Source organism: Schistocerca cancellata, chromosome 4 (assembly GCF_023864275.1).
Source record: "Schistocerca cancellata isolate TAMUIC-IGC-003103 chromosome 4, iqSchCanc2.1, whole genome shotgun sequence".
NCBI lineage: Eukaryota > Metazoa > Arthropoda > Insecta > Orthoptera > Acrididae > Schistocerca > Schistocerca cancellata.
In genome coordinates this window covers 202,314,449-202,336,333 of record NC_064629.1, presented here as the reverse complement: position 1 = coordinate 202,336,333, position 21,885 = coordinate 202,314,449, and the positions used below count along the sequence as shown (strand labels likewise).

Below are 21,885 nucleotides of genomic sequence, written 5' to 3'. Positions count from 1 at the left end.
GAGAGTGATGCTGTGGCAGTGACAGAAAGATCGGAAAGTGGTCACTACCGCACAAGTCATCATGCACACTACATTGGACATATGGTAATAGGCTAGGGCTGCAGATCGAAAGGTCGATGGCTGAGTATGTGCCATGTGCCACACTGAAATGTGTGAAGACACCAGTATTTAAAAGAGAAAGGTCGAGCTGTGACAATACTCGCTCAACAATGCTGCCTTGGCCTGTTGCCACTGATCCACCCCACAGACGGTTATGGGCATTGAAGTCGCCCAGTAACAAAAAAAGATGGCGGCAATTGGTCTATCAGTGCAGCCAGGCCATGCTGCGGGACATCACCATCCGGTGGAAGATAGAGACTGCAGACAGTTACAGCCCGAGGCGTCCACACCCAAACAACGACAGCCTCTAAAGGTGTTTGTAGAGGTACAGACTCGCTGTAAAGAGAGTGAAAGGCATAGATGCAGACGCCACCAGATACCCTCTCCTAAGCCGCCCCTTTCTTATAACAACCCCGATAGCCACGGAGGGCAGGGGTTCACATCACCAGAAACCATGTTTCCTGAAGAGCAGTGCAGAGGAAAGGGTGAAGGCTGAGAAGTTGTCGGAGCTCAGCAAGATGATGGAAAAAACTGCTGCAGTTCCACTGGAGGATGACATTGTCCATGGCCGAGAAAGGTGTGACGGGACCGAGGAGGCAGATTACGCCGCTAGGTCACCTGCTGCCACCGACTGAGTACCAACGGGAGCGACGTCCATCATGTCTGAGGGACCGGCGAAATCTAGGCCCTCAGCGGATGCCAGAATCTCCACCGCGTCCTCAGATGCAGAGCTTGTAGGTAGCGGTGGAGTGGGTGCCACCACAATTCCCTTGGTATTAGGGGTCTTTGATTTCGATTTCTCATGCTGTTCCCTTGGTTGCCCTTGCTGGGAGGCCTTCTTTGATTCAGTCTCCGGGACTGAGGAGGACCGCGAAGCCCTACAACCAGCTACCTGGGGCTCCTTCAGCCCCTGGCGGATGTCTAGTTTGCCACTGTTAGGAACCTGGAACCAAGGGATCCCTTCCTACCGAGAGAAGCCGGAGAAGACTTACGCTTCTCCGGCTTAGAAGTGGGGACTGATGTCCCTGATGGTTGAGGGGATGCTGCTCCCAAGGTAGGTGGTGTGGGAGCAACAGGGAGGGAAGTGCCCCTCACCATCAAAGAGGCAGGTGTGATCCTTTGGCTCTGAGAGCTGACTGTATGTGGTGCAGCGGATGGACCTGTAACAGGAGTGACAATGGCAGCATAAGATGACGTCATATGCACGGGATGAAGCCGTTCAAATTTCCGTTTAGCCTCAGTGTGGGTCAGTCGGTCCAGGGTCTTGTATTCCATTATTTTCCGTTCCTTCTGTAGAATCTTACAGTCCGGCAAGCAAGGGGGATGGTGCTCTCGGCAGTTGACACAGATGGGAGGCGGGGCACATGGAGTATCGGGATGGGATGACCACAATCGCGACATATGAAGCTGGAAGCACAATGGGAAGACATGGCCAAACGTCCAACACCTGAAGCACCGCATCGGGGGAGAGATATATGGCTTAACATCACAGAGGTACACCATCACCTTCACCTTTGCGGGTAATGTGTCACCCTCAAAGGCCAGGTGGCAACCTGATTATCCCTCGGACCCCGGGGGATGCGCCAGATGAAATGGACACCTCGTCGCTCTAAGTTGGCACGCAGCTCGTCATCGGACTGTAAAAGAAGATTGCTGTGGAAGATAATGCCCTGGATCATATTTAAGCTTTTGTGGGGCGTGATAGTAACAGAAACATCCCCAAGATTCTTACAAGCGAGTAATGCCTGTGACTGGGCAGAGGCTGCTGTTTTTATCAAGACTGACCCAGACCGCATTTTTGACAAGCCCTCCACCTCCCCGAACTTGTCCTCTACATGCTCTACAACGAACTGAGGCTTTATGGACACAAAAGATTCCCCATCAGCTCTCGTACAGACTAGATACCAGGGCGAATATGTCTCGCTGTCATTCATAGCCTTTCGTTCCTCCCATGGTGTGGCCAGGGAGGAGAACGAATTGGGGTCATACAAGTTTGCATTAAAGTGAGCCCTCAAACGCTTAGAGACTGCTGGTGGTTGGCTACCAGCAAGAGAAGATGTGCCATGCTTCATTGCGTGTCACCCACCCTGATGCCACCTACACCAACCAAGGGCCCTCCCCACGGGTGCCACCCAGCCATGGCAAGGGCCACTTGGCAGCATGGCTATTGCCGGGAGTCCCGATGCCCCAGGGAGACAGGCATCCACTCCTTGGCATATGTGGGGAGTTAACAGCGCAGGCATCAGTAGAGCGATCCCTGTGTTGTCAGGGGGCTACAACCAACAGGGTACATGGCGGCCCCAGCACAACGGACTGGCTACCGTGCTGGGTATCAGGTGCAAAGAAGTCCATGGTCATCGTCAACACAGAAATCGGCACTGCATAGTGTATGGTGGAAGATGCACCCAGGAAGGTGTCCTCGCCCAAGAGATGGAGAATGGGCAGGACTGCAATGCGACAACGAGAAAATCGGCTAAGGATCTCAGTGCACAATGGATACAATGCACCTTGTAAGGCACCCTTCCCCAATTGGCTCGCTCTTCGGGAAAATTTTGAAGAATGAAGGTCAAACCGTACAGGGGACCGTCACATAAAGGCCAAAATGTGTGAAACTCCTTTTAGTCGCCTGGTACGACAGGCAGGAATACCTAGGGCCTATTCTAACCCTCGGAACTGCAGGGGAGGGGGGCAGGGGGGGGGGCAATTAGCTGTCTGACACCCTCTGTATAATAGGCACTGCTCATGCGTGGTTGTTTACATCTTTGGACGGGTTTAGTGACATCTCTGAACAGTCAAAGGGACTGTGTCTGAGATACAATATCCACGTCAACGTCTATCTTCAGGAGTTCTGGGAACCGGGGCAATGCAAAACTTTTTTTGATGTGTGTATTTGCTATTCTATGCTTCCTAATCTCACTGGGAAACGATGGTTAATTTTTCTCATTATTCACTTTCTTTACAAAGTGAGAATGGCACTTCTCACGGCACTGGATTTAGGATAAAAAGGGTTCAAAATTCCAGTCAGGCCTTCCACAACTCGGTTTTCCACAGTTTCCTTAAACTGCAGTAGATGAATGTTAAAATGATTCTTTTAAAAAAGACACAGCTGAGTTCATTACCCAGTCTTTTCCAATTCCAGCCTGTGCTCAATCTTAGACAATACCAATGGGATTTTCAACCTGTCTCGCATTTTCACTATCTTTTATAGCATGTATTTATCTTTCACATAGCTTAAATACGTTTTATTTGGAGATATAGATACTCCACATATTTATTCTCAAAGCTGAATCTTTTATGCTGGGTGAGGGGGACAAGTAAACAACAATCTGTTTCTTTCTGATGCTGCTGGATAAAACACACAAACTGAAAGTTATACGCTCACATTGAAATGCAAGTAATTTGCACCGACTATACAGACTGATCGAGTTTTTTATAGGAAGTGGGAGGGGGAGTGGGGGGTAGGCTATCAACTGCAGCATGCTGTATGCATTTCCTGGAAAAAAAATAGTATCAGTTGTGTTACAATGTTTCCTTTGTACTTCTCAGTAAAGTTTCTTTACTCTTGTCACCCGAGGGGGACAAAATGAGCCTCGAGTACATCTTTTAACCATTCATTGGTTGGTTGGTTAAAGGGACCAAACTACTAGGTAATCAGCCCCTTTTTCTTAAAGCAGACAGGTCTACATGACTATATATCAGAGATGGCCCACCATGAAAAGCCTAGGGGAAGAAAACCCCAAGGTCCACCACAGATCAACAAAGGCTAGGAAAAAAAAGAAGAAGAAGAAGAAGAAGAAGAAGAAAGGGGGGATATGGGAAGGAAGACAGGCAAGGTGCCCCATCTAGGGAGCAGCTGGAAGCCCCCAGAAAGCAGCATAAGGAGGTACCACACTCACTCAGAAATTTCCTAGGAAAGACTAGCAACATGGAGAGGGGAAGAGAAGCATGGATAGACCTAAGATGAACAAGTTGAACAAATCATCCAGGAAGGGAAAGGGGGGGGGGGAGGGGGAAGAGTAAAATAGCGGGTAGGGTGAGGGCCGGGGTGGACCAGGAAGCCTGGACAGCAGCAGCCCAGTCTGAGAAGAGGAGGCATCAGAGTGTTCTACCAACCCCTCAATGGGCCGATAAGGTTAAGTGGCACTCCCTTAAAGAGACTGGTAAAAGCCCCCTTCATGAATAAAACATAAAACTAAGTCAGCTGCTGAGGGATCGTCTCCTAACACCAGAAGTAGCAAGTCTGGAAGATTGAAGTGTTTGCCACAGGGTGGCTATATCTCGACAGTCCAGAAAAATGTAGACCACCAACAAACAAGAACAAGAACAACAACAACAACAACAACAACAACAGTGAAATATGGGTCCTCGTGATGGAGGAGATTACGAGTCAGCCAAGTACGGCTGACGCGGAGTGCACAAAGGACGGTAGAGTTCTTGCAAGAGGCCTGCATAGAAGACTGTGTAGTCTCGTTTATCACCAGTAATTTCTTTGGTAAAGTCAAAGTGAGCCATTCTGTATCCCAGATCCCTCATACTTGATGGTGTAATGTAGATCAGAAGTCTGTTTCTGGAATACTGATCTCAAGAGTTGGCTCACTGGTAGCCAGTTTGGCCAAGCTATCAGCAAGTTCATTCCTCGGGATCCCAACACGGCCCAGGGTACAGACAAAAGTCACTTAGTGTCCACACTGTTCAAGGGCATACAGAGAATCCAGGATAGCCATGACCAAGGGATGGCGAGGGTAACAATGGATGAAAGCTTGTGAACTGCTCAAGGCATTGCTGCAGATGAGAAAGGGCTCACCAGTGCATGAGTGGATATGCTCAAGAACACGAAATACAGCTACCAAATCCATGGTGTAAACAGTACACCCATCTGGCAAGGAGTGCAGTTCAGTACGTCCCACCTGAGTATAAGCAAAGTGTACGTGACCAGCAACCATCAACCTATCAGTATAGACTACTTCCGAACCCTGGGATGTGCCAAAAATGGAGAAAAATTGGTGGTGGAGGGCCTCAAGATGAACCAAGTCTTTCGGACCTTGTGATAGGTCAAGATGAAGCTGTGGGTGAGGGATGTGCCACAGATGTGTACATGAGTCGGCCAACAGGAGAGGTGGTAGAGGGAACAACTGGAGCTCAGAGAGGAAGGACTCAACGCAGATTGTGATTGTAATCCCTGATCTAGGTTGCCACTGCAGGAGATTTGGATACAGGATGATACTGTGGGAAGCGGCAAGTCAAACCCGGAAAGTACGGTGTGATAAGAAGTTCTGGATAAAAATCGGTAGTGGACCCTGGAGACCCCATTCATGTATGGTAGCTAGGATTCAGTGTAACCATGTAGTGTCATAAGCCTTTTGCAGGTCAAAGAAGGTGGCTATAAGCCATTGACGTCAGGCGAAAGGTGTTTCGATGGCAGACTCCAGGTAAACCAAACTATCAGTAGTGGAATAGCCCCAGCAAAAACCACCCTGGGATGGAGTCACAAGACACCGAGACTCGAGGATCCAACAAAGCTGCCAGCTCACCACATCACAGAGACCATTGGTGAGACTAATTGTGTGATAACTATCCATCCCTATAAGGTGCTTACCCGGTTTCAGTACTGGGACAATGCTGCTTTCCGCCACTGCAATGGGAACTCGCCCTCACTCCAAATGCGGTTAAAGATGGCAAGGGTATGACACTGACAATCCAGCGATAGGTGCTTAGTCATTTGGTTGTAAATGTGGTCCTTCCTGGGGCAGTGGGATAGGACACTGACAGATTCTCATTTGCTGAGCAGAGCATTATATGGCTACAGATGGCGCCCAGTAAAAGATAATTGCTTTCGCTCCACCCACTGTTTTGGGACACGAAAGGCATGTTGATAATTCTCAGACACAGAGACTCGAGCATAATGCAGAGTAAAATGTTTGACGACAGCATCTAAGTCAATGTAGGCAGTGCCCATTCAAGCTAATACGAGGTACACCTGCAGGTGTCTGGTATCTGTAGTGATGTCCGATCTTGGCCCAAACCTGTGAAGGAGATGTGCATAGCTCGATGGTTGAAACATTCTCGCTTCTGTTGTTTTATTCGGTGACGGATCCAGACACAGAGCTGCTTACAGGCAATGAGGTGCTCCACTGACAGGTGACACTTGTGGCATTGGAGAGCCCCACCTTAAGATCTCTAATGGCTTCTGTGATTACTGATGACCATCAAAGTACTGTCTTAAGTTGGGGTGGGCCCAAGGAACAGGGGATCGCTAAATCAGCTGCTGAAAGAATGTCTGTAGTTGTATTGTGGATTGCCTCATTGATATTTCCATGTGGTGGGCTGCCAAGGGTGACAGCAGAGGTGAAAGCACCCCAGTCAATACTATTGAGAGCATTTCTGGGCAGGCATCCAGGGGAGTGACATTGAAGGAGCAACAGAAAGATCATAAAGTGGTCACTACCACAGGTCATCGTGAACCTCCAGTGGATGGATAGGAGAAGACAAGGACTGCAGATGGAAAGGTCAATGGCAGAAAAGTTCCGTGTGTCACACTGAAGTGTGTGTGGGCTCCAGTACTCAAGAGGCAAAGGTCAAGTTTTGCCAGTAAGTTTTCAAGGTCTTGACCATAGCCAGTGATCGTGGTTCCACCCCACTGAGGGCTACAAGCTGAGAAACTATTGCAAACAATATGTTCTGAGACACTTCACCACTGGGAGAGAGGTAAGAACTGCAGATAGTAATATCCTTAAATGCCCTTACCTGAACAGCCACAGTTTCCAAAGATGTATTAAGAAGCACAAGTGTGCTATATAGAGTGTCCAGAGCCATGCAGAAACTGCCTGCCACCCTGTCATATGTAGCATGATTCTTAAAATAGACCTAGCATCCACAAAGGGCTGTGGTCCATATTGCTGGAAACCTAGTTTCCTGAAGGGCAATGCAGAAGGCAAGGGAAATGCTTAAAATATGTCTTGGTGCAGCCAGATGATGAAAAAAAAACTACTACAATTCCACTGGAGAATAAGGTTGTCACTCTACTGTGAGGCCATGAAGAGATCAAGGAGGCAGGTTATGCCACAGGGTCACCTGCTGCCACTGGTTGAGGGGTTATGGCATCAACACACAAAGGTTCTGGCTTCCGTTGTGTGGTGCAACCTGGGGACTCAGGGGCTGCCGGACTCTCCGCCTGGACTACAGGAGTGGAACATGTGGGATCTGGTGGTGTAGGGGCCACTGGAATCTCCTTCTTGGAGGTCTTTCCTCTCCTTAGAGAATTTGTATGATTGTGAGTGCTTCTCTGAATCAGTTTCAGGTAATGATGATGATTGTGGTGGTGGTGGTGGTGGTGGTGGTGGTGGTGGTGGTGGCGGCGGCGGCAGTGAAGCCCTGAAACTGGCAGTCTGTGGCTCCTGTAGCCACTAGCTAGTGCCCATCCCCAAGTATCTGGTTTTTTTTTTTGTGCCTAATGTAAGTGGCTGGCACAGAAGTGACATCAGGTGGTTCAGATGTAGCCCCCTCAAGTGAGCTGTATACCTCCAGAGAAGCAGAACTCTGAAGAAGAACTGCAAAAGCAGGTGAATGGACAAAGGATAATAGTCATCAGAGACTTTAATGCACGTGTAAGGAGTGAAAGACAGGGGTATGAAATGTACTGGGAACAGAAGGGTGGGAAAGTAGAAATAAAGAAGGAATTCTGCAAGAGGAATGGTTTAGTAATACTGATTTTGGAAGAAACAGATCCACAAAGTAATGAGGTACAGCAGGAATATAGGGCAACAATATTTGGTGGATTACATGCTCTATGACTGGGAAACAAAGAGGACTAACGGATATAAAGCTACTACTGTCTGCGGCTAATGGCTGGTACCCCTGGCTACTGGTGAAGAGTATGAGAATCATGAAGAAACCATAGACAACAGATAACCAGGAAATGAGGACTAGAGTACGGAAACTGAAGGAAAAAAAGAAGTCTAGGAAGAATATCAGGAGATTATAAGGGAAAGATTATCAAAGGATGAACCAAAAACCTGAAAAGAGGAATGGGGACAATTTAAAAGTGCTATGGTAGAAAGTACAGTAGTTGTATGCAGAAGGATGAGTGGCAGAAAACTGTAGAAGGAGACACCATGACGGAATGAAAGAGTCAAGAAGGTCGTGGGAAAGAAGACCAAGACCTTCAGGCTGTAGTTCCACGAAAGTACCAAATTAGCAAGAGAGGAGTATAAGAAAAAGAACAAAGAGGCAAGTAAGAGGGTCACTGAGAAGAGAAGAAAGTGGATGGAAGAATGGACAAAGATGACTGAGGCAGCTAGCAGAGGAAGTCAGAAAGCACTATATATGGAATGGTCAAAAGTAAGAGGAGATGTTTGAGAGAGGATGCAACTATGATGAATAAAAATGGGAAGGAGTATAATAACAGAGAGACACTGAAGATATTGTGGAAGGAGTATTCTGCTAAATCCAAACAGAGTTGGAGATGAGGATAACAAACTGGAGGAGGTAGAAGTAAACTCGGGGGGAGGAGGACCTGAAATGCACAAAATGAGAGGAGGAATAGAACCAAGTATGGATGGGCGAAGTGTCGAAATGGTGAAGGCAGCAGGAGAGGTTGGGAAACAGTGGCTGTATCATGTGATGATGGTAGTATGGAATGAGAAGATTGGAAGAGGGCACCAACTGTCCCTATATTCAAGAAAGGTAGTAGGAAGGATAGTAGAAACTACAGGGTAGTCACACTGATACCACACTGTGCCAAGGTGTATGATGTACAGGATGGGGCGTATGGGCAGGCGGTGGGCGTTGTGGAATAATAGGGTAATTTTTAGAGAAAGGCCATTTATTGGCTAAAGCATGATGAAAAGGGGCTACATAGGCCTAGGGAGGTGAGGGTGAGCCAGAGCTTATAATTTGGCGAACATTGTTCGCGAAGCTACCGAAAGTGGTTGTCTGCCAAAACTAAGTCCACAGTGCCGCAGCACCGGGGAGAAGCGGGAGATGTACAATGCTACAGGGCGCGCATCCGACTCGCGGGTGAGCAAGAATACAAGAGAGCGGGCCCGGCGACGGGCGGCCGGGTATGTTCGATGCACCACGCGGCTTCCTCCGCCGATTGGTCAGGACCGAGCAAACCGTGCGGGCAGCATGGAACTTTCCAGAGCGTTGCCTGCTAAGCGACGCCTGGGGCGGCGTTACCTCGTCAGCACACGAGAGAGGTGTGTGAACAAGGTGCCCTTTCTCGGTGCTGACTTCCTGTTACTAGACCGTGGGACGAAAGAATTTACAGGCAGCTAACACTGCCGGCCGTGGCTTGGCCGCAATAGAAAAATGAAGTTACCGTTTGGAACCACATATAATAAAGTAAAATTTCCTACTGTCTGGCTCATCCTTTACAATGAAAAGACCCTGGAGGGCAGAAGTTGAACAAGAATCGAGAACAGATTGAGGGACAAACAGCACGACTTCAGATCTGGCAAGTGAACTGTTGATATATTTGCAGAGAGGCAGCTCCAAGAGCACCATTATGAATCTGGGGAAGACGTTCTGATGGCCTTTCTCGATACATTTGATAGCATCTGCTGAAGAAATGTCTGGCAGGGACTAGAAAAGAAGGGAGTGGAAACAGAGACAACAAGCAGAGTGGTGGAGGAGATGTCTCTTCAAGTATGACTTGTGTGAAAGTGGGAAATGAAGGAGGACAGATTGGTTCTAGCAAACAATTGGTGGGAAACAGGGCAGTGCATTGCCACCTCTCCTCTTCATTGTGATCTTGGATGAGATAATGACTAAGATGGCAGAAAAAAAACTGGAGAAGACAAGATGAAAGCAATGTTATTTGCATATGACTTCATGATCTGGGGAAAGAGGGAGAACGTTCAGGAACAGCTGGACACCTGGGAAGAAACTGTGAGACAGTACAGAATGACATTTAATGTGAACAAATGAGAGATCCTTGTTACAACTAGAAAGAAAAATAGACCAACTAGCAGAATACGGATTACAGGTGAAAGAATGAAGAACATGGAAAGCATCAAGTACTTGGGAGGTGCGACAGAGGAAAATGGAAATGGAAGAAAGATATCAGTGAATGTGGCACACAGGCAGAAGAATTCGCACGAAGTGTTAGGAGCCTGATTTGCAACAAAGACATCTCTCTCTCTCTCTCTCTCTCTCTCTCTCTCTCTCTCTCTCTCACACACACACACACACACACACACACACACACAGACGTAATAACCAAAAGTTACCACATCCCAATACTGACCTACACATCTGAAACATGGGTAATGGAGAAAATAGATGTAAGCAGATTAGCAGATTACAGGCATGTGAAATGAGGTTCCTCAGAATTAGGATAGGAGTAACAAGGAGAGACAGGATGAGGACTGAAAAGGTGATGGAAATATTGAAAGAGAGGGCCCCTGCAGAGCAGGATAGAAAATCAATGCTAAGGAAGAAAAGGGACTTAAGCAGAAAAAGAAATGAGGATTCCCAAGAAGGTACATGAAATGGAGATGTGAAGGAAATTAACAAGAGGAAGGCCAAGGGATAGATGGCTGAAAAGTGTGGAGGATTATGTTGAAAAAAAGGAGGTCAGGACTGGACCACAGTGAATACAGATAGTGGGAAAACAGGTCTAGATGGTGAGGTTTATGTTCCAAACTGATTCCGCCTGGGGCTGGAAACTGTTCAAGATGATGATAATTATGGTGATGATGCACAATGGGTGTATTTGTGGAGCACAAATGTAGATGTAACTACAAACAATAATTTCTCAGCAATCCCCTAAAATACAGATTGTCTGCAACAATTCCTGGAAAAAAAAAAAACCCCTCTTCTTACAAGCAAAACCAACTTTGTAAGAAACTGCTATTCCAAGACCATAAAATATACTAAATGCAAGTATAAAATTGTCAGAGGGTAATTAAGTATTATGAGCTATGTGGAATGAGTATGGCATATACTTAACACTGAAAACATCAATTAAGAACCAAATATCTGTTTTTCTTTATTTTTCTTGATGAAGTGGAAATGACATACACTGCTGGATTCTATAGCTAATATGATGATTTAATTTCATTTAGATTAAATTTCTGCAGCATGTATCGAAAATTTACAAAATTAGTCAAGTCATTAAAACACCAACACAACAAGGAAAAGGCAACACAGGAGGAAGATGGAGTAGCACTGAAAAAATATGAAATAACAAAGAAATAAGAGAAACTGAAGTTTTTACACGACCCAAGTTAGTCAATACAGTCAGTCCATGTCAAATCACTTAGGCCTCCCTCCCCGACCGTCATTGATTTCATTGAAATTTTGTGTGAACATTTACACATCGCCCCAATGAACATTGGTAAACTTTGACATTCGCTGGAGCAGTGTACGGCAAGAAACAGTCACTTATGTATGAATTTCTGGAGTCTTTGAGCTGTTATCCCTCGGGCAGTAATTTGTTGAAAGAAACGAAATTTTGCCACCTTTTACAACTTTATACGCTCTCTTAAAAATAATACTATAAAGAGTTACAAGTCATATTCAGCCAGAAAATTTTAGACAAAATCGCCAGAAGAAATATCAGAGTTTTGCTTCTTATATCTCAGGAACTAAAGGTATTATGCAAGTGAAACTTGGCATGTAGTAAGCGAATGACACAAGGTTTGCAAGCACAAAGTTTCATGTATGCACTACTTTCCCATAATGAATAAATGAAGTGCAAAATGAAAGATTTTGGAAAAATAATAATTAAAAAACACTGTATTTTCAACCTGATTTTTCCAAAAAACTATGTCCTGTGAAATTTTATAAACTGAGCTCATTAGAAAGACCATAGTTTTAACCACCAAAATAGTGTATTTGATTATCTAAAGCGTACTAACAATGCGAGATAGTGTAAAGCAAAGTTGGGCACAAAAATCCCAGCATGGAAAAATGTAAACTTGAGATTCTTATATCTTGTAGAGTAAACACATCCTGAACATTAAACTTAATACACAATAACTTGGCGGCATAACGATGTGGTATACAAAATTTCATTCACTTACAATTAAAGATGATTTTTGTGAAAACGTAAAAATAGGGTATATTCGACACCTCGTTTACAAATACCATTTTCTATTACAGCTTCAAAACAAGTCTTATTTGAAACGTGTTTTAATCCATGCCTCCAGCCCCAAAGAGAGGGTTTAATTTCCAACATGGACTAGCAATGCTACATAAATTGAAGCAAACCAGCCAGAAGTATCGTGCTGTGGATAAAGTTTTAACTTTTGCTTCTTATATTTTGTTGATTAAAGGTATGATAAACATGAAACTTTGTAGGCAACAACTTAGTAACATAAGGTTTTCCAATATAAAACACCATTCACATACTGATTTCTAAATTTCTACAAAGTCAGTCCAAACTTGATTTTCGTAAATATTACGATGATAGGTCACATTCAATTTGCTTTTAGAAAATCTGTTTTCCATTAATGATTTTAAACTAATCACAGTTGGAAGGAGTATGTTTTCAACCATTCAGAAAATCTCATTCTACCTTCCAATGTAGGTTAACAATACCTGAAAATCACAAATTTGAGGGACTCTTATCAAGCAAACAGGCTATATTGCAACAACCTGTTGTCCATGTTTTGTTGCATGTGGATTTTATTTTTAAACTGTTAAGTAATATATCACTATATCACATTGGTCCATGGAGACATTGTCACTACCAGTTCAATAACACAAACCAACAACCCCAATGCCACAGGGATCATGCCCAATAGCTGTGCAATACAAGCCACTGGTGGGTTTCTTCATCCAGGTTCCCAAGCCTGTAATTTGGTTTCTTAATTTAGGTTCCAAAACCTTGTGGTGATATCTGTCTGCTTACAAAGTCATTTGTCATGTACCTCATTTCTATATCTTATTAAAAAAAAAAAAAAAAAAAAAAAAAAAAAAATCCACGACACACAGAGACAGGTTGCTATAATGTAGAATGGCTTGACGGGCTCCCTCAAATTTGGAGGTCATTTTCAGGTATTGTTAGCCCACATTGAAAGATAGAACGTGATTTTCTGAATGCTTGAAAACACACACTTTCCAACTCTGATTGGTCTGAAATTGATTACAAAAAAACAGATTGAATATGATTTATTTTTGTAATATTTACGAATTTCAAGTTTGAACTGATTTTGTAGAAATTTAGAAAGCAATGTGTGAATGATGTTTTTTATTGGAATACTTTACGATATTAAGTTGTTGCGTACAGAGTTTCATGTTTATCCTGCCTTTAATAGTGAGATATAACAAGCCAAAGTTAAAACTTTATCAGCAGTGTGATTTTACCTGTTAGTTTGCCTCAATTTACACAGCACTGCTAGCCCATGTTGGAAATCAAACCCGGTGGGGTGGGGGTTAAAACACATCGTTTCTAATAAGACTTTTCTGTAGCTTCAACATAAAACTGTGTTAGTAAAATGAAGTGCTGAATACACTATTTTCACCTTTTCACAAAGATCATCTTTTTGACTAATCTACAGATTACTGGAACACAGAAGGTGAATGAAATTTTGTATGCCACATCCTTGTGCTGCCAAGCTATTGCATATTAGGTTTCATGTTCATCATGCATTTATTCTACAAGATATAAGAATCTGAAGTTTATGTTTTTTCTGTGCTGAATTTTCGTGCCCAACTTTGTTGTACACTATCTAGCATTGTTAGCGTGTGACTTGTTTTGACTGTTAAAACTATGGTCTTTCTAATGAGCCCGGTTTATAAAATCTCACAGTACACAAGTTTTTGGGAAAATGAGGTCGAAAATATTGCATTTTTTTACATTTTCACAGAATCTTCAACTCTGCACTTCATTTATTCAGTATGAGAAAGTGGTACATAAATGGAACTTTGTATTTGAGAACCTTGAGTTGATTGGTTACTACATGCCAAGTTTCACGTGCGTCATACATTTAGTTCCAGAGGTATAAGAAGCCAAACTTTTAATATTTTTTGGACAACTTTGTCCAAAATTTTATGGTTGAATATGACCTGTAAAATTCTTTCCATTATTATTTCCAACAAAATGCATGATGCCATACAAGATTATCAAATGTTGTTATTTTCAAGAAAACATTGTCAGAGATATAACAGTTCATATTCACCAGAAATTCATCCTCTGTCTGCGCGAAGTCGCGCATGAAGTCAAAGAAGTGACTATATCTCAATGAGTATTTCTTTGACGAACATGAAAGTTTACAAATGTTTATTGGGGCCATGTGCGAATGATCACACAAAATTTCAATGAAATCTAAGATGGTCGAGCAAGACAATGTTCCAAATCGGCAATGAATGACCCAACAGAAATATGAAAAAAAAAGGGAGAATTCTACATAAAATGAGCTCCTTAAAACCAAATTCAGTAACCAAGAAATCTTCAGGATGGTTAAGTGGCACACTAGAGGGGGTAGTTCCCTAGCTGCTGCCAGGAAATTAGTTTGTGTAGGTCATTATCAATACCAACTGAGAATACATAATACTATAGTGTGGGTGTCAATTGTACAGAAGCAAAACTGTATGTGGATACCTGAACTTTCTTTCCCCAATAAATGTCTAAACCATAGAAAAATTTTTTATAGTATCTACAGAGTGCTAACAATAAATTACCTAACTCAACCATAATAATAATTTCAATCTACAAGATAGTAACTCAAGAGACATGCATCACTCATAGAGAATAAATGGAAGGAAGGAAAGGGACAACAGTGTGAATATCTAAATTACACATACATGCATATTCCGCAAGCCACCGTATGGTGCGTGGCGGAGGATACCCTATGCAGCTATGCAGTCTTCTCTTTTTCTGTTCGAGAGGGGGGGGAAAAAAAAAAAAAAAAAAAAACGTCGCCTTCCCTCCAGGGATTCCCATTTGAGATCACAAAGCATCTACGTAACACCTGCATGTTGTTCGAACCTCCCGGTAACAAATCTAACAACCCGCCTTTAAATTGTTTCTATGTCTTCCTTTAATCCAGCCAGGTGTGGATCCAAAACACTCGAGCAGTACTCAAGAACAGTATCCTAAAAATTCTCCCAATAAACTGTAGTTGACCATTTGTCTTCCCTACCACAACACTGGCATGCTCATTCCATTTCATATCTCTCTTCAACATTACATCCAGATATTTAAATGACATGACTCTGTCAAGCAGGATCTACTAACACTGTATTACGGGTTTGCTTTTGAGCAGTCCTATCACATTTCTCCAGGGCAGTCCTGGCAATACCTTTGCCATCAACAGCAACATACTGGGTTATATTAACAAAGAAGTCTCTGAGCCACTTACATATTGGGAGACCTATTCCATATGCTTGTACATTCATTAGCAGTCTGCAGTGAGGTACCGTGTCAACTGATTTTTGGAAATCAAGAAATATTTAATCAGCCTGTTGCCCCTCCTCCATAGTTCGTAGTCCATCATGTGAGATAAGGACAAGCTGTGTTTCACAAGAGAGATGCTTTCTGAAACCGTGCTGATTTGTGGACATAAGCTTCTCAATCTCTAGGAAATTTATTATATTCGACATCAGATTATTTTCTAGAATTCTGGAGAAAACCAATGTTAAGGATATTGGCATGTATCTTTGCAGGTCCATTCTTCTGCCCTTCTTGTACACAGGAGTCACCTGCATTTCGTCCAGTCGCTTGGGACTTTAAGAAGTGCTGGGTGAGAGATTCATGATAATGCAAACTAAGGGCCTAATGCCTTAGTGTACTCTTTGCAAAATCAAATTGGGATTCCATCCGGTCCTGGTGACTTATTTGTTTTCAACTCTTTCAACTGTTTCTCTACGCCAGGGACGCTTATTACTATGTTGTTCACACGGGACTCTGGGTGATGGTCAAATGACGCGTGAATGATTTCTTGAATGCGGGATTTAAAACTTTGGCTTTCGTTTTGCTATCTTCAAATGCCACACCAGACTGGCCAATGAGTAATTGGATGGAAGCCTTAGACCCTTTTAGCGACTTTACGTTGGACTAGAATTTTCTGAGGTTCTAGGCCAGATCTTTTGCTAAGATATGACAGTGGAAGTTGTATGCTTTGCACTTAGATTTTTTCACAGATGCTTGAATTTCTACTAACCTTTGCCTCTTATCATGTACGTGTTCTCTTTTGGCAAGAGTCCACGAACAATCTTCGCTTTCTCAGCATTTTCCAAATCAAATTTTGTTGCTAAGCCACAGTGGGTCTTTTCCCCATCATTAATCCACTTACTAGGCACATACTTGTCCACAGGACGATTTACAATCTTTTTAAACTTTGCCCATAATGGCTCTACGGAATTGAATGATCGCAATTCATTGTCATTCGTGTGAATATTATTTCTAAAATAAACAATGAATCCTCCAAATACAAAAATGCTTACTGTATAAAGCACGTTTAGTTTGAAGTAAAATTATAAAGCAACAGATAAATTATTAACTACCAAGATTGCATAATTGTAAAGAAAAGCAGGAAAAATTTCTTTTTGTTGGCTGGATCTGTTAAAACCATAATCATGAAATAGCTGAAGTGTCCAAAAGAAACATGCATCACTGGCAATAAAAGCATGGTGAAGATACTGGATAAGTATGTGGTAGATATTGAAAGGTAGTAAATGTCCATCATAATTCAACAATTATAGTAACTACAGTGTTGGCTGCACTATAATTTCGAAAGAAATTCATGGTTTTCAGATAAATAAAACTTAAATTTTGCTCATTGTTTAAATTAATTTTTGAGGTGATATTTGCAAAAGTAGCCATTTCTACTGCTGCAGCTAAGGAAAATGGATGGATAATTGTGGATATTAAGAACTCCTCAGACACACTTTAATTTCTCAGTTCTCAAGAACTATCATAAGTATAAAAAATATATATAGGCAAATACTGCTTGAAGCAAAAATCATTCAATGTAAAATTAATATATAATGCAGAAAATAAAGGCAAAGTAGTGTGGGAGATTATAAAACAAGAAACTGAAAAAGGCAGACACAAGAATAACAACATACAAATGAAATGGAAATGAGTGTTTGGCATCATTGACCAGGAGGCCCCTTGCAGGGCAGGACCGGACACCTCGGTGCAGGTCTTATTACATTCGATGCCACATTGGGCGACCTGCACACTGGATGGGGATGAAACACAACACCCAGTCCCTGAGCGGAGAAAATCTCCGACCCAGCCGGGAATCGAACCCCGGCCCGTAGGATGGCAATCCGTCACGCTGACCACTCAGCTATCGGGGCACACAACATACAAGTGAAAGATGGGGATAAAACAACAGAAAGTCCTCAGGAATTGGCAATTTTTGTCAATGATAATTTCTCTGGTATTGTAGAGAGAGAGAGAGAGAGAGAGAGAGAGAGAGAGAGAGAGAGAGAGAGAGAGGGGGGGGGGGGGGGAGAACAAACTGTGTCCATCTTTAAGTACTTATATATTGGTCATACAAATTAATATTTTGCTCCACAGTAGTTCAGTACTGTGAAGACAATTTTTCTAAACCTGGTAAGATCAATGTGTGCCTATGGATAATGAAAAGCAAATTAACTATATAAGTTAACATTGTATTTTCTTTTCTCTTCTAAGAACTATGCATTATCTCACAAGTTAACCAATGGTAGTGGAATAAAAGTTATTACAAATAACACTCAGCTACTGAGTCAGTATTTGAAAGGTGTGATTATTAACACAAAGCACCATTATGAGCATTCATCTACCAACTGATTACTACATTAAAGCTGTTACTTAGTATTGAAAACACAAGCTTTGTGTTTTGAGAGCCTAGTCACATTTGTACACTTACTGAACATATACTCCATACTCAATTTTCAGTGCATTGCATAAAGCATTTTGTATCAGTATCAGATTTCCTGTTCCCTTCCATTTGCACATGGAGTGAGGTGAAAAATGACATCATACACTTTGGTACAAGTCCTACTCTCTCTTAACTTATTCCCATGGTCCCTTTGTGGAATGTACGATGGAGGAATCAAAACTATGAACAGTCTTCCTCAAATCACTGTTTGTTATATTTACCCAGCAGTTTTTTCCCCAAGAAGTGTAACTTTTATTATAAACACCCCTACTGACGTACCCTAAGTATCTGTGTTACACACATTTTGCACGAGCTGAACGAATCTTACGACCATAGAAGCCTGCCTCACAATTAGTTTGTCGTCTGCTGGCAATTGTATCTGTTAAGGACTCCAAATGCTAGAGTAATATACTAGAAATGGCCACACTACCCTCTTGTGTGTGGTCTTATTTATTCTTACAGCAAAAGTAGTTGAACTGAAAGAGGCTATATGTTTTTTTTTTTTTTCCAATTCTGAGCATCCACCAATATATGTACTTAAGAATTTAAGTGGTTTTTAATCTTGTATAGTATTTCCTATTGGTGCCATATACAGTTTCCTTTATTGTCGCAGTACTTATTTGTAATTTCCCTCATCCTCAAAAATATTAGTCTTTCCCTTCGCTTCCCTAGTACTGATTCCTCGTATTCAGTCCACTTCGTATTATTAGTCCTAAGATACTTAACACTCTGACAAATAACAATCAGAAATTTAAGAATACAAAGTCTACATGTTTGCCTCCACCTAATATTTTCAACACATGGGGTGTGTGTGTGTATGTGGGGAGGAAGGGGGGGGGGGGGGTTAGGGGGGAAGCAGTGCTTCAAGAAAGCTGGTTTTGCAAACATATGCTGAGATTTTTTGAGATGCTTGTTTTCCTCTAGTGCTGACGCAATTTTTGGGCAAAGAATATGCTCTAAGATTATGCAAAACTGATTTTAGTATTACTGCTCTGCAAAACTGCCCAAATTGTCTCAAAACCATTTTTATACATAATAATTCCATGCACTTTTTTCCAATCACATGGGGCTATTCTACAAATACAAGCCAATGTGTTAATTCAACAGTCTACTAGGTATAAAAACCTATCTGAATTCTGTCAGGGCATGGTATCTTGTTTTCTCTGAATAATTTAAATTGGATTTCAATTCCAGGAATACTTGGTTCAATATTATTCATTTCTGGGTTTGTGCAGAGGCTAAATATTATAGTAGTTCAAATCATATCACTTACAACTAAGTACTGATCTCTACCGTATCACACTGTTCTATGGATACAACACTTTTAGACAGCTCAATGAGTTTCTAAAGTATTTTACCTCAATAATCCCACCAAATGCCGAAGAACACTATCCTCATTTGCCATACCTGAAGTGTTTGATATTTTAACATCTGTGTAACAGTTGCTACATTTCCTGCTTGTGTAAGACCTCAGTAAAACAGTAAATCATATTCACTACAAAGTCATGCATTCATGCAGGTTTATTCACATTAGCACAAAATTTTCAGGTTTTTCCAATTGGTATTCCTGTAACTCTGAACAGGATACTGGCACAAATGTTTTGGTGATCCAAGAGCAATAAAACACTGAATAATTTACTACTAGTCTCCACACACAGAAACTGCATTCAGAAACTCAAAGGTGAATTTTAGTTGATGAAAAGGGAGAGGGTAGTGTATACCAGAAAACATTAATCAATGCAAGAAAAAGTATCTTCTAAACATTACACTACACCAATGATGTGTATTTAGAAGTGTGTTAAATTGCAGAAATAAAATCTGTAATGCTTATGGAAGCTAAATAAATGCCTGTTAAGTTCACGACATAATGCACAAAGTGAACATCATGATATTTGTCAATATTTACAATACTACATTTACAGTATCAATACAGACAACTGAAGTAACATGGCAAAGCAAAGGATTAAACTTTTACTGCGACTGACTTTTGGTGTCGATTCAAAACTCTACATTGCTCCAATACACAGAGTCAGTCTTGGACATATAGGCCTATTGTGATTTCAAAGTACTCTCCTGGGCAGTGACATGCACAGCACACAATTTAAAACCATTTAGGCCTAATGAAGATTTATAAAAGGTAACGTAGGGGAGAAGGGAGAAGAAATTCGTAATGTATTAATTAGCACAAGACTGATGATGTATGAAAAATGTTAATGCAATAAGTAAATAAACATTAACCAATGCAATAATTAAATAAACGTTAACCATCATACTTGGGCAAGGTATAAAATAGGCAGTACGCTATCACCGTTTCTTTATACCAAAATCATCAACGACAACTGAAAAAAATACTTTAATTTGTCCGGGCGCCGTTAGTAATTATAATAGGGCACAATACTCCACGTTGAAAAGAATTTTTGCACTTGACCAGCTGTTGAAAACAAAAACCACGCGGGAAATTTATGCGCGGGAGTCATGAAATAGTACATAGTATACATTTCACACGGGAAGCAAAGAGATATTTTTTATCTTTTATTTTAGTCTTTTTTTCTTTGCGGAACCACGGCGGTGAATTACTTCAGTACATGTATTCCACCATTTCATAGACACTGTACGGTATCCTGTATGGAAACTGCTCTATACTAGGTATTTTAAGTGATTAAATACAGAGGTGAATAAAAAATACGATATGCAACTATTTACATATAAATTAGCGGAGCCACAATCAACCATGAGACTACAGATAATTTGTTTTACGAGGCAAGACATGGAAATACGGATCAGCGTTACGTACATTTGAATACAACATTTAGACAGGAATTTGAAGGTGCAACAAATACTCTACTATTTAAAAGAGTACAAAACATCTTTTTACACGAAACAGAATTCAGAGAAAGGGCAATTAACGATGTGTTGACTGGCAACCGGGTATAATCTATCTGGCTTCAACACGAGGCAGGACATTTCGAAAGCAGTGTACAAACAATAAAAACAAGTAAATACGTCACTTCAGAACTATCTATATAATTTAACTAACCTCTGCGTTGAATGCTCGGACTGAATCCATGGTTTTCTTTCTTTAGGACATTGTAATAATTGTAAATTACTCCTTACACGTCTTTAACATTCTACTAATATAATTAAAATAACACTAGTACACTTGTTCATCACTTAATTATAAGAAATAATACATATATTGGAGTCTTCATTATTGCGAACAAATATACACCACCGTCCTGAGTACAATTTTCACAAAAACCTTCACACGACGCTAGATGGGTTACGTCATGAGGAATGGCGGAGAGTTTTCGCAAGATGATTGAATGCGTCATATTTTCCAGCTAAAAGGCGTGATTGAACGTAAATGTTGCCATCTAACATTGAAACAATATGGATGATACAACATGATAGAAATAAACACATGGATGCACATAAATAAGCAGAAAATAAACATTCAAGACTCTACGACCCGCGTGTACCTCCTTCCGACCTCAGTCGGACACTGAACGATGGGAGTTAAACAAATGCCCGTTACTTCTGTGGCGCGAAATTCATTTCTAAAGTGCAGTCGTTTTTTATAATTAATGTGCAGCTGTGCCGTAAAACAAATACATGAGATGGTTGCGATTAATACCAGTCAGCTTGCACACTGCTAATTCACTGTATATCGTGCTATAAGGGCCCGTTACCAATAAGCATGTTTTGTTTCAGACCGTAATCCTACATTGTTTTGTAAGCTTTCATTATTTTGGAGCGATTCATCATCGAACTGATTGTGTTTGTGCAAACGTCACAGTTCTTGCCAGCAGCGGTTTCTCAGCCAATACTCAGAAAACTATGTTTCATGCCGACGTACTACTTCCAAATGTTTTTAAGACCTCAATCATTTAATCAATTTCAATCAAAATTCTTTGAGCAAAAAAAAAAAAAAAAAAAAAAAACATGATTAGTTCTCTTCTTTATA

At 41.6% G+C, this 21,885-nt stretch overlaps 1 protein-coding gene across 1 annotated transcript in view; it reads right to left on the bottom strand.

The window, feature by feature from the left end:
• LOC126183192 (uncharacterized) overlaps nucleotides 1-21,409 on the bottom strand; it is a 192,306-nt gene extending 170,897 nt beyond the window's left edge. The window contains exon 1 of the mRNA XM_049924935.1: nucleotides 20,959-21,409. Within this exon, the coding sequence (XP_049780892.1) occupies nucleotides 20,959-20,988 (30 nt within the window). The 5' untranslated portion in view covers nucleotides 20,989-21,409. The remainder of the gene's footprint in view (nucleotides 1-20,958) is intronic.
• Between the last annotated feature and the right edge of the window lie 476 nt (nucleotides 21,410-21,885).